At 42.0% G+C, this 12,617-nt stretch overlaps 1 protein-coding gene across 1 annotated transcript; it reads left to right on the forward strand.

Moving 5' to 3' along the window:
• The first annotated feature begins 1,126 nt into the window (after positions 1-1,126).
• On the forward strand, positions 1,127-12,260 carry LOC103625902 (E3 ubiquitin-protein ligase HOS1). Its single transcript, XM_008646299.4, has 10 exons — positions 1,127-1,348; positions 2,277-2,667; positions 2,744-2,878; positions 3,018-3,193; positions 4,156-4,569; positions 4,697-4,855; positions 7,520-8,026; positions 8,658-8,789; positions 10,833-11,542; positions 11,831-12,260. Exons 1-10 carry the CDS (start codon positions 1,346-1,348, stop codon positions 11,979-11,981), a joined length of 2,778 nt encoding a protein of 925 aa, XP_008644521.1. The 5' UTR covers positions 1,127-1,345; the 3' UTR covers positions 11,982-12,260.
• The last annotated feature ends 357 nt before the right edge of the window (positions 12,261-12,617 follow it).

Raw genomic sequence — 12,617 nt, forward strand, 5'->3', positions numbered from 1 at the left:
GGAGATGGTGTCCGTCGATGAGCAATTCCGGGGTCTCCGAGTACCCCCGAAGCTCGGTTCGGCAATGAAGACGCGCGCCCGGGTCCAAGGCTCCCGCCCACCCCGCGAATTCGCCCAACGGCCGACGGCAGGCGCGGAGGAGTCCTGACGGCGACGGTGCTCTTCCTTTCTCCCTCCTCGCGGCTGCGGGCGAAGCAAACCTAGCGCGCAACCACCCTTGAGGTTCCGAGCTGGGGAGGGTCTCGGTCCGCTTATGAAGAATCGGCGACGTGGAGTTAGGGAGATGCGGAGTTAGCGCGCGGCGCAACAGCCCACACCTATTTCCCCGGCGACGGACTCGGTCTCGTTTGCGTCGCGGCGGGTGGAGAAGAACTCGCTGACAAGGAGGCCCAGCCGGTCAGCGACTCGGTCCACCCAACGGTGAGCGCCGCCAACCCTGGCCCACCTGCCAGTGAGCGCAAGGGCGCGCGCGTGCGGGAGCCCGGCCAGATGGGCCGCGCGGTATGGAATTAGAAGTGGGCCGAAAACAGGTTTGTTGGCCCAGGTAAGCTCTTTTCCCTTTTCTATTTATTCTTTTCTTGTTTTCTTTTGTTCTTAACTATTTTGAATTCAAATTTGAATTTTTGAATACAAATTTCGACATTGTGTCAAGTGTACAAATTCAAGCTTTGAGTGGATGACCAATATATTTTTATTCACTTATTTTTATCCCCAAAATTCTTATTTTCTTCTCTTTTTCTAGATTCTACAATTTCTTTTAGGATTTAATTTTCCCTTTTTGGTCTTTAATATTTTCTTGTTGCAAAATGCACACCACAAATAAAATATTCAGCATGATGCAAGGATTTAGTAGCATATCTTTTTATTAATTGTTCTTGGACATGGTGTTCACAGGTGATGATGCACACAGGTTAAACCCACATAAGGAGAAATCGTTTTCTCTATTGGTATTCTTTCTAGCAGATTACAAAGTGGGTGTTACAAGTGATTTCCATTTTTCAAAAGAATTTAGTTTATTTTTTCTTGAAAAATAGGAATTTCTTTGGAAAATGAATTTCTCAAACTAGCCTAAAAAACTAGAAGGAAAAAATAATTAAAATCTGCAAAAAATGTCTGAACAATTAACGGCCCATGTCCAGCAGAAGGCCCGTGCAGTTGCGGCGTTGCTGTACCCCTTGGACCGGCCAGCCCCACACTGGGTTATTCGTTCCCCGCGCGTGCTCTCCCAGTCTCCCTCCCTCCCTTTCTCTAAGCGCGACGACCGGCGCCGCCACCGCCACCGCCTTACGCCAGATACCCAGGTCCGTCTTAGTCGGCACCTTCTCCAGCAACAAGCACCCAACAAATGGTATGCCCGCCTCTTTTCTTCCCTTCCTGCTGCGCGAAACCGAGCAGCACCCAAAGCGTAACCTAAGCTATTTGGCCCGCCCCTTCGATTCACTTTCTGCTGCTCGGTTTAAACCTAACCTAAGCTAGTTGATTATTTGTAATGGGACCTGAACTACTTGGAAGCGTATACATGAATTATACCTACTAACTTTGATTCTTTTTGCCTAAAAAAACTCATGAGCTGCTTGCTAGCTGCAGGAAGTCTGGGTTTTATTTCGGCACATTTCAGGGCATTTAATTGGTTGTAGCAATTTGGTTCAGATAAAAATATTCTATTCTTGCTACAAAACGAGTAAACGTTAATTTAACCCGTGAAACTCCGATAGCCAGGGTAGAATTGCTCTAGGGCACCCTGGATTTTAAGATACTATTCATTCCCTCATTAAACTTTTGAGTAAATAATTTATATAGGAATTGATTTTTTGAATGCAGCAAGTTCTTTTGTTCCTGCATTTCATTCTCTTTTGGGAGGACGGAACCTTGTTTGAAGGGGCTAGTTTATGTTCTGGAGGCAAGGCACCTACCCCATATGTTCTTTATTCTGCAGTCCAACAGAAATACGCACATAAGAGCCCATACTTGAAAGTAGAGGACTAGAGGTGTATGAGATTCAAATCATGACAAACCTTTGTTTGTGTGTGCGCGGCTGCGTGCACAACTCGTCTGTGAGCTTAAGTAACTGTAGCATTTTTTCTTCTTCTTTTGTACCCCCCATTTAGCAGTTTCCATGGCGTCAATTATAGTTTAGCGGCTACGAAATACAAGTATTTTTTTGGTATTTGAGTGAGCCCCATGTGGCCTCAAATCAAGTGATAAAATGTTGTCTATATGGAGTAAATTTTTGATATTAGTTGCTGAAAAGACTATTTCTGTTGGGCCGTTGGCAGAATGCTTTGGAGCAGTTGGCATCCATTGATCTCATTGAGCTATGCAAGGAGGCCAGAATTGAGCGCTGCCGTGCAACTAGAGACTTGAGTAGCTGTGGCCGCTATGTGCATCATGTGCTTAACTCATGTGGCCATGCCTCATTATGTGCTGAATGCAGCCAAAGATGCGACGTCTGCCCAATTTGCAGGAGTCCAATACCGGACAATGGAAACAGGGTTCAGCTACGTCTTTACTACAAGTGCCTGGAAGAGGGCCTTATTTCTAAGCAGCACGATGAAAGGTTTCAGGAAAAGGAAGACCATGGCAATCCAGTTAGCATGGATGTCCAGCAGCTGCATTCATTGTTCGATGTTGCAGTACAGAACAATCTTACTTCCCTTATTTGCCACTGTATCCTCTTCAGGAGGCTGCTTATGCATTTCTATATCACATCTTCTTTCTGTTATTTTCTTAACATATTCACCAGATATCACAGATGTTTGTTTGGATGAGAATGCTGTGTCAAGTGATCCACTTCTGGCTTTTCTTTTGGATGAGGTGGTCATCAAGGACTGGTGCAAGAGGGCTGTTAATGTGCTCATTACTGAGATTGGTGTGATCTGTATCCAAAAATGTTCAATCGACCCTAGATTCAGTTACATGCTTTTTTTTATGTTTCGTTTTTCATGTGTTCAGGGCCACACATGTTGAGGGAGTGGTACTGCTAATCTGTTAAGTCACTAACCTTAACGATATCTTAGATAGGTCTGGATTAGAAACGATGAGATCTAGGTTATCCCAACTGCAAAAGTTTGCCACACAGTTGGCAGGAATTTACAGTATACTTGAAGTTATGGTTTCATCTTTCAATGAAGCAGTTTCAGCGCATGTTAATGACCTGCACCAACTCATTGAGAACACATTGAAGGCAAAGCAGGTCTTTCTTTCTTAACCCCTCTATTGCTAATGATTTTAGACCACTGCTTAGAACTAACACTGAGCTAGTCTAGGTACTTCAATTTGTTCATCCACTGCTGAAATTTCTATAAGATGAGTGTCCCACGGGGACACTTTCCATTATATAATTTTGTGTATATATTGGAACAAAACCTTTTTATCTCCCTTTTGCTTAGTGTCATCATGATCCTGGACAAGTATTGACATAACCACTCAAAATAGTCTGGTGGTTCATTTTGGTAACAAGTGCTCCCTCCAAATCTGAATATAAGTCAATTGTTACATTGATACAACCCACCATGTGGAGCTTTGTCTAGCAATTTTCATGAAAATATCATATTTAAAATAAAAGGGGTTGTATATTATCAAACTAGCCTTCATGATAATTCTACAAACATCAACTTTACGTTCTCATTCTACCTAATTCCTTATGCATCAATACTAAAAATAGTTAGACCAGCAAGAATCCTGAGACGACTATATGTACAATCAGATTGAGTATGTCTCTAGCACTTTTCTTGTTTATGAAACCTTGTGCTTTCTTACACTCTGATGCTTGCTAATGATGTAGCGTTATTGCATTAGATCATAGAACAAATTCTGTACCATTTGTTTCTTGGAGTATCTGTTAAAGATGCCTGCACATCAACAATCCTTTTAGTTGATTTTGTAGCATTACTTTACTTCATATGTAATCTTTATTTTAAGGAGTCACTCACTCCAATAGGTGATGTCCTATCTTTCCCATTCCTCTTCCCCCATTGGCATTATCACTACACTAAATTTGTGCATAATGCCTCAGTAAACCCTAAATCTTGAAACATTCTGTATCTTAAGGCCATGCATATCCACTTGTACATAACTGAAACGCTTGAAAGGATACACTTCTTTCAGAATAATCATTATATCTTGGTAAAGTATTAGTTCTGGCTTTTTCTTCAGCATTTGGAGGCCATGATCTGGTGTATCAGGCATAGATTTATTCAGGACATCTGTTCAAGGTACACTGATCATACATCATGGAGCTCTGATGTGATTCAAAGGAAGGCATATGCAGAAGAAAGAAAATGGCCTGGATTTTCTGATAAAGGGTCAGATATAAATGAAGCCAATCAGACTACACTATTCATCGAGCAGGCCCTACAAAACCTTGGCATTGAACAAAATTATAGGGATAAGGAGGAAGACATAACAATAACATGTTTACAGAATGAACAATCATCATCTATGTTCTGTTCCACAATTACAACCGATCATTGTAGTATTGACAGATACCCTTTTAAGAATTTGCGTGAGGCAGTTGATGTACTCTTTCTACACGGAGCATCAGACATGGTGATTGCAAAGCAAGCTATTGTATCCTTCAGTTTTTTTATTTTATCTTGTACTACCTTTGGTCTCTTTTACTTGTCGCTTGGGATATCATGTTTATATTGTTCCTCACAGGCATGCTACTGCATTAAGTTTCCTTGACACTTCCCAGTTATTGTATTATCTATTTGATCGACATTGGAGTAGACCAGATTCAGAATGGAGGTATCTGGTGGATGATTTTGCTACTACCTTTGGGATTACTAATAGAACATTGCTTGAGTGCCTGGTATTTTGTCTTCTAGACGATCATTCTTCAGAAGCCTTGAAGGTACCTGCTCTGTGCCTTTTTTCGCTGTACATTTAAATTTGAATTTTCATATATATATATTGTGCAATATCCTGGATGTGGGTGCTGTATTTGCTCCCAACTACCTGTTTGCATCACTTTTGTGGAGTTTGAGCAGTTATGCATGTGCATATAGACTAGCCCTCTATCAATCATCTTCTTACTGTTTGTCCAAATTATAGTTTCTAAGGCTATCTCCAGCAACTCTACTATCCCATCCCCTATCCTATCCCATATTTCAAACTTCACTCTGCAAACAGTGCTATTTACAACACAAAACAGTGTTTTGCACGACCGTATGCACGATCTGCTGGAGATAGCTTAAGGTCATATACTCCTTTCATGGACCCAAAATAAATGGAGAAAGGAAAATATGCAAACAGAACATAGGAAAGAAATCTTTTCCCAGTATTTCATCTCACAGTGCCACTTTATCATATACATATCCTGTTCTTCAGGTGTCTCTTATCTTGGAATGTGAACTTCGGGCAGATTAGAAGAAAAGGTCATTGGTGTCATGCGGTGGGCACAAAGCCCAGTACCCGATGACCAAACCTGAAAAATTTCAACCTGAACCCCCAAAACCCCAAACCCAAAAAATCGGATACTATCTTCGATAACAAATCTAGAAACCCAAACTTTCTTCGGGTAATTTGAGTAGTGTCTCATGGTACTCGAATTTTAGCCGTGCAGTAGCCCAACATGCTATTTCACACTTCTAGCACAGAACAATTCCCTGCGCCCAGCTCAATCTCACCGCCTAAACATACCCTAGCCATATCCCACCTGAGGTCCTGTTGTGCCCATGCCCAAACCACCTCATCACCTTGCTCCTTGTGCCCTTTTGCTGCCTGATGCTGCATCTTGTGGCTTGCGCCCTCTGGCTCTCTGCTTTCCGCTGCTGCGTCTCACCCCTGCCTCTTGCTGCCTAGATGACCACTGGTGGTGCCAAACATCACGTTCAGATGGTACAGTTCTCAAGGGCAAGAATTGTTTTGGAATCAATTCAATTTTTGGGAATTTATTGGAATCAATTAGTGGATCTAAGTTGTTTCTTGTCGTATGTGATCTTTGTCCGGTTGGATCTATGAAAATTTGTTTGATTTGTTCATCTACAAGAATAAGGGAGATATTCAAAGTCGTACTAATTACTGGGGAATTAAGTTGATGAGCCATACTATTAAGCTATGGGAGAGAGTTATCGAGCATCGTCTGGGAGGAGTAACGAGGATCTATTTAAACCAGTTTGATTTCATGCCTAGAAGGTTAATCATGGAATCCATTTTCTTAATAAGGCAAATGATAGAGCAGTATAGGAAACAAAAGAAGGATCGACACATGGTTTTCATTGACTTGGAGAAGGCTTATGATAAAATATCAAGAAATATTATATGGTGGGCTTTGGACAAACATAAAGTTCCAGTTAAGTACTTTGAACTCATTAAGGACATGTACATCAATGTTGTGACTAATGTTCGAACAAGTGATGAGGACAACGATGACTTTCCAATTAGAGCAAGACTACATCAAGGATCAACTTTAAGCCCTTATCCTTTTTCCTTGGTGATGGATAAGGTCACAAGGGACATAAGGGGATTTCCCTTGGTGTATGCTTTTTGCAGACGGTGTAGTGCTAGTTGATGAAAATCGAACAGACTTAAGAATCCAAAAGTTTTAGACTCAGTAGAACTAAAACAAAATATATGAGATGTGATTTTGACACTACACATGAGGAAGTAGATGTTAATTTGGAAGGTCGAGTTGTGCCTAAGAAGAACACCTTTAGGTATTTAGGATGGTGGGCGTGACGGTGGCAGGGGTGCAGCGTGGTGGTGGACAGCAGTCGGGCAGGGAAGGAGGTGGGGGTGTTGTGGCCAGAGCAACTAGATCCAGCCATGGTGGAGGGCGGCGGCGCTGGTGCTGGCAGAGCTGAGGGTGAGGAGGCAGGGAAGTGGGATGCATGGCGTGCTGGATGGGGACAGTAATGGAGGAGACGGCGGTGTATGGGCGAGGAAGACAGATGGATGAAGCGGGTCCATTATCCTCTGTTACTTTTTTGTTTCTGGAGAGGAGCTAGATGGACAGTTCGTGATGTCCATGACTTGTGTCCTCCTGGGCACTGTTCCTGCTTTGATGCTTATGTGCTACTTGGGTTTTCCATCTTGTACAGTATTGAACTCACTTTTGAACTCTAATACTTTGATCAACATAGTTGGTTTCGATAACCAAACATGTAATGCTAGATCAGTCTATATTATTCTTGCAACCGTTACTAATAATGCATGCTACAATTTTCAGCTAATAGTTCTCTTAAAAATCCACAGTACTTAATGAGCATTGCAGTTGCAGGGATCACAGGTGTATTGTGTACATTTTTTTTTGCCATTGCAACCATTCTTTTGGTTGCTGCATGCACTTACTGGAACACATTTGCATTGTAGTTTTATGATTTTTCGGAATCGTGTTGTATTTTGTGCTACCTACTGCTATGCAACAATGATTTGTTTTTTCCTGTTCATGGTACCATTGACTTCAGAGCTTGGGTCTGGTCTGTATATATATGCACAGTGTCATTTCAATTGAGTTTCATGAGTTTTGTCTTTATTATCTTATGTTTGTGATTGTGCTGCACCCCTACTTGTGCAGGAGGCCTGCTCTCTTCTCCCCAAGATCTTTAGCAAGGAAACACATCCAAAGATAGCACAAGTTCTTCTGGAACGCCAGAGACCTGATATGGCACTTCTTGTGCTAAAGTGCACAGGGCGTGATAGCTTCTCTGCTACAGAGAACTTCGAAAAGGATGGCATTTCATCTCTTAGCGAGGCAGTGACTGCGGTCCGTGTTAGAATTGAATGTGGCCTCCTAACAGAGGCATTTATGTATCATAGGAGCTACTGCTCTAAGGTGAAAGAGCAACACTCAGCAAATATGACACACACGGAGGATGCATTCGAAGGCTCTTGGATTTATCATGTTGAGATGATGATGGTCGAATTTTGTACTATCTGCATTGAAAGAAATTTAGTTGATAAAATGATTGATCTGCCCTGGGATTCTGAGGAAGAGAAACATCTTCACAAGTCCCTCTTCGAGTCTGCTCATGAAGCGCCCATGGATCCAATTGGTAGTCTGCTTGTTGTCTACTACCTTCGGGTAAATATTGTGTCTCTCATTTTTTATTTTTTAAAACCAGATTAAGAGGCACAGTGAAAATTACTAATGGAACAAAAACTTTAAGATATCCTGGTATGATGAATTTGTTGGGCTCATTCGTGTTATTTCTCATCTATATACTGATTTATTGCATTTGTTTTATTTAACATGCATGCCTTTTAGACATTGAAATTACAAATATGACAGGTATGCAATTCAAAGCAACAAGGATTAACATTTTTCGTGCATACCGAATCTGATGTATATGATTCTTTATATTAATCTAGGATAGAAAAATGATGCTTATGATTTCTTACATGTATATGCATATTCAAAAACAAGACCAGACAGAAGATTTACTAGAAGCATCTCGTGTTGATGTACTTTTAGAATACATGGTTAAAGGTTTCCTTAATACCTCTCTTTTTTTTGCACAAGAAGATTTCTATTTTCAAGTTATTTTTTATTTGTCATGTTTCATGATGAAGATCTTCCATATTTTTGTTCATTGTTTGAATCTTTAAAGTAGAAACATTCATTTACAGTTTCAATCTTTTCCTCTTTCCACTTCATAATGGAAGCATGCTGGCACATAAATACCTCAGTAATTTACCTGTGTTTTCTGTTCCAGCGTTATCGATATTTGGAGGCATACGGGGTTGATCGTAGTCTTCAGAAATTTGAGCAAAAGGAATTGGAAAATGCCACTGAAGAGATTGCTTCAAAAATTAGAGCAATTGCTCAATGGAGAGAAAGTTTGGTTGTAAGTGCTGTCATTTTATACTTCCACAGTTCTGCTTTGTTATGCATGTCTAATTGTTATCTTTTATTTTGTCAACTCACCAGCTTGCATTTTCTCTCTCTTCATAATATAATCAGAAAAGATTGCACTTGATATTAGAGCATCTCCAACAATGCCTCAAATTGAAATATGGAGCTTTATGCAGAAAAAACTACTCCAACAGTGCCTCATTTTATAAATTTGATCAAAAAACTATAGAACACCTTCTCAAATGCCTCAGATATACTACACTGTAGTGGGCTGCCCTATAATCTAGATTTGAGGCTTTAGTGTTGGAGCGGAATGTTTTGTTAGTGCCCTAAATTCTATAAAATATACTCATTTTTAAATTATAGAGCATTTTTATAAGTCACGTTGTTGGAGATGCTCTTAGGAAGGATACTGTTTGCACCCAAAGCTGACAACTGCGCAAAACACACGCACTGGACAGTTGGTGCTTGACCACTAGACTGTACTGTGTGTGTATTTTATAACATGTCCGAGAAGGACTCAATTTCTATGTTTGTTTTGGTCTTTTGAGTCGTTTCTCATGTTGTATTTGGACTCTACTGGGATATACCTCCCACCCTATAAATATAAAGGGCCATGGCCGATTGAGACATCCAATCAATCAATACAACTTTTATCTTTTTGCCTTAACTTTTTATTCCCATTTTGCCCTAATCTCCTCCAAACCCTAATATGTTGTTTTGCAAGCTTCTAGACTGAGTTTGTGGACATTCTAGGTGGCCTTGCCGACCCTAGAACAATCCTAGGCGCGTCTTCACGTTGGAAATCAACACACCAGACAGTCCAACGCTAAGCCTCGAACAGTCCGGCGCTCACGCCAGCCACCACTGAACAATTGCTGCTGGAGTTGCTCTTATTAACACAATGGCATAAACATTTCTTTCTAAACTAGGACAACATTCTTTGCAGGAGTTTTCAGCACCTAGGTCCCTATCAAAATTAAACTTGCTATTGATTAATGTTTAAGTTATTAGCTAGGTTCTTGTAGATTAATATTCTGTCTTTGGAATAGTGTGCCCATTACCATTCTCCATGATATTTGTTAAAAGACACCATTGGACCTTGCCATTAGCATTTTCTTTGCTTTCCCTCACTCTAAGGTAGTGTTTGGTTGAGAGGATGTGACCGCCCCAGGCGGAATATCCCATCTAGCCATGTGTTTGGTTGGGAGGCAGTCAGGGGCAGAGTCATCCCCAATACGGAATTTGCAAAGATGTGGCAATCCCATCCCCCACTTCAACGGACTTTGGCGTCCCACCAAGGACATGGGCTTGTTTGCGTGGAAGAATGACGTCGGCAGTGGAGAAGAGAGAAGGTGGTCGCCGGCGAGGTCCAGTCACAGCGGTCGCACATGCGAGTGCTAGGTCTAGCTTCGGCCCCACGAGCGTGATTATGAGCTCTGGCCTGCTGCCATGTGGGTGAGCGCGTGGGGGGACCTCCAGCCGCTCCGCAAGATCCGTCCGCCGCCATGCGAGCGAGCTCACAGGGGAGCTCTAGGCCCGCCACCTGCCGCTCCCATGTGGCTGACCTCTGACCCAGCGTCACGCGGGCGGGTTGGAGCCCCTGCCACCGCATGGGCGAGGCCTAGCCCCGCCAGCCGCTGCTGCGAGGACCATCTTCACCCCGGCGCTACCCTGCTGCAATGCTGGCGGCTTGATGCATGCATAGGAAAGGAGAAAGTGGAAGAAAGGAAAAAAGAGGCTGACAGGTGGGCCCCACATGTCAGGTGACTGATCTCACTTTTGATGCCCCAGAAGCAAACAAAAAATAATCCACCGTATTACTTCTCAACCAAACAACAAATAAATAGAATCGTCTCATGGGATGGAGTCATCCCATCCCATGTTGTCTCCCAACCAAATGCTACCTAAGCAAACTAATAAATTGTACACTCTCTACGGACTAGTGGAAGCCTGCTTTCTTCAACACAAAATAAATATGTTTTTCTTGAGTTATATTTATGCAAAGCTTTGATTATCTTTATTTTTCATACAGGCTAAATGCCTTGACATGCTTCCAGAGGTTCAGAGAGAGAATGTGAAAGCCATCAACAGTGGAGAACAAATTCAGTTTGCTCGAACTGCTCAAATATCTTCTCCAGCTCATGTGGGCAAATCACAAAATCCTGTAATGGACTTGAGCACAACTTTTACCAGTGTTCTTCAAAATAAGTCAAGCCTCTTCTCAAAAAACAATGCATTGACTGATTCTAGTGGTCTGATCCGAAGCAGCCACTCAGAGAGAAAGGTCCCATCTGCTCTGCAGACCAGGGCACCACCCCATGGGTCACCTATATCCAATATGAGATCAACTGTAGGGGGTAAGTTCCCCACAGTGGGCCAGAATGTTGACAGTCCATTTTTGAGGGGGGCTAAAGGTATCAGTTCTAGAAAAGGAGAGACGGGATTCAAAGAAGGGATTAAATATGCTGATCACGATCCACTGCCTATGTATTTGAACTTGAGTTCTGGTGATACACCCACCAAAGACTACCGAACAAGTTTGTTGAAGGCCGAGGCTAACAAAACCACTTATTTTCAAGGACAAGATTCTGTTGGAAAAGGAGAGTTCCACTTTGGTTCACGTGCTGTGAAGCCTTTCAACTTAAATGGAACTGGCGCAGGTCAAAATGGCCTCGCTAAGATCTCGGGATATGCTGGTTTTCGTGAGGATTATAAAGTACCAACTAAGGAGAACATCTTGAGGTAATCATGATTCTGCACTCTGGTTTATGGCAATATCTTTCATTGTGGTCCTTGTTATCTAGTGTGAACTTGGCTTCAGAGTTCAAAACATAATATTATTAGAATGAAGTTTGTGTGTTTTCAGTAACACGGGTGTAATTCTGGTTCACCAGGAAAGGCTGATATATCAGCCATTCTTTTGCTGATTAGTTTTTCAAATAGTAGAGATTGATGACTGCAGTGGCTGGTTTCCAGCCTTTTTATTTATTGTGGACGGTTTACGACCAAGTATGATTTTATTCTCTGTAGCTTTAGCAAGAAATCTTCAGTTGGTGGAGCAGAAGCCAGCAAAGGTGTGTCAAGGTGGAGATCCGATGAGTCTAGTGAAGAAGAGAGAACAAACCGGGAGAGCGGAGCTCCTCTTGTTACTAGAAGGCGACCTAGATTTTCGAGAAGATGATATATCCACATCCTCAGGGATTTTTTTAATTGTTTGCAGCTATGCCCTAATGTGACAACAATTGTTTTAAGGGAATGTGTATGCGGGATGCGGCTATCATGCATAATCTACATTGCCATGGCCGAGATGTAGTTCAAGTGTCACTAAGGATGCTAGAAAACAAAATCGAGAAGGCGTATGCATGTAGCATTCAGAGTTCAGTGGCTAAATTATATTTTCCCAACTTTTGTGCCAAATGCCTTGTAAATATAGTCGTACTAATCTCGTTTCTTGGGCTGATGGTAGTGTTGTCCGCGTCAAAAAGTTCAAGGGCCAATACGTCCGTACCTTATGGTATTTATATATGAACCACTGTGGCAGAAAAAAAAAAATACAAATATGAGGGGCATGCAACACGTCACTAAAAACCAGTGCAGTTTGTAGTAGCAAGCAAGCTGAAAAATGATTGAGGGGGGAGCCTGGAATGCGACTGAAGGGGTGGCATCCACCACAGGACGCGAAATCTCGCTTCAGCTATCCGCAAGCGTTCCTCCTAAATGTTACTATGCAGCCACGTCAATAAGATTCTCTTCCCTATATTCACTCGTTCTACAACCATCCCCTCTAAATTTTCCCCTATATATCTCTCTACTCATT

The sequence above is a fragment of the Zea mays genome, chromosome 5 (assembly GCF_902167145.1).
Source record: "Zea mays cultivar B73 chromosome 5, Zm-B73-REFERENCE-NAM-5.0, whole genome shotgun sequence".
Taxonomy (NCBI): domain Eukaryota; kingdom Viridiplantae; phylum Streptophyta; class Magnoliopsida; order Poales; family Poaceae; genus Zea; species Zea mays.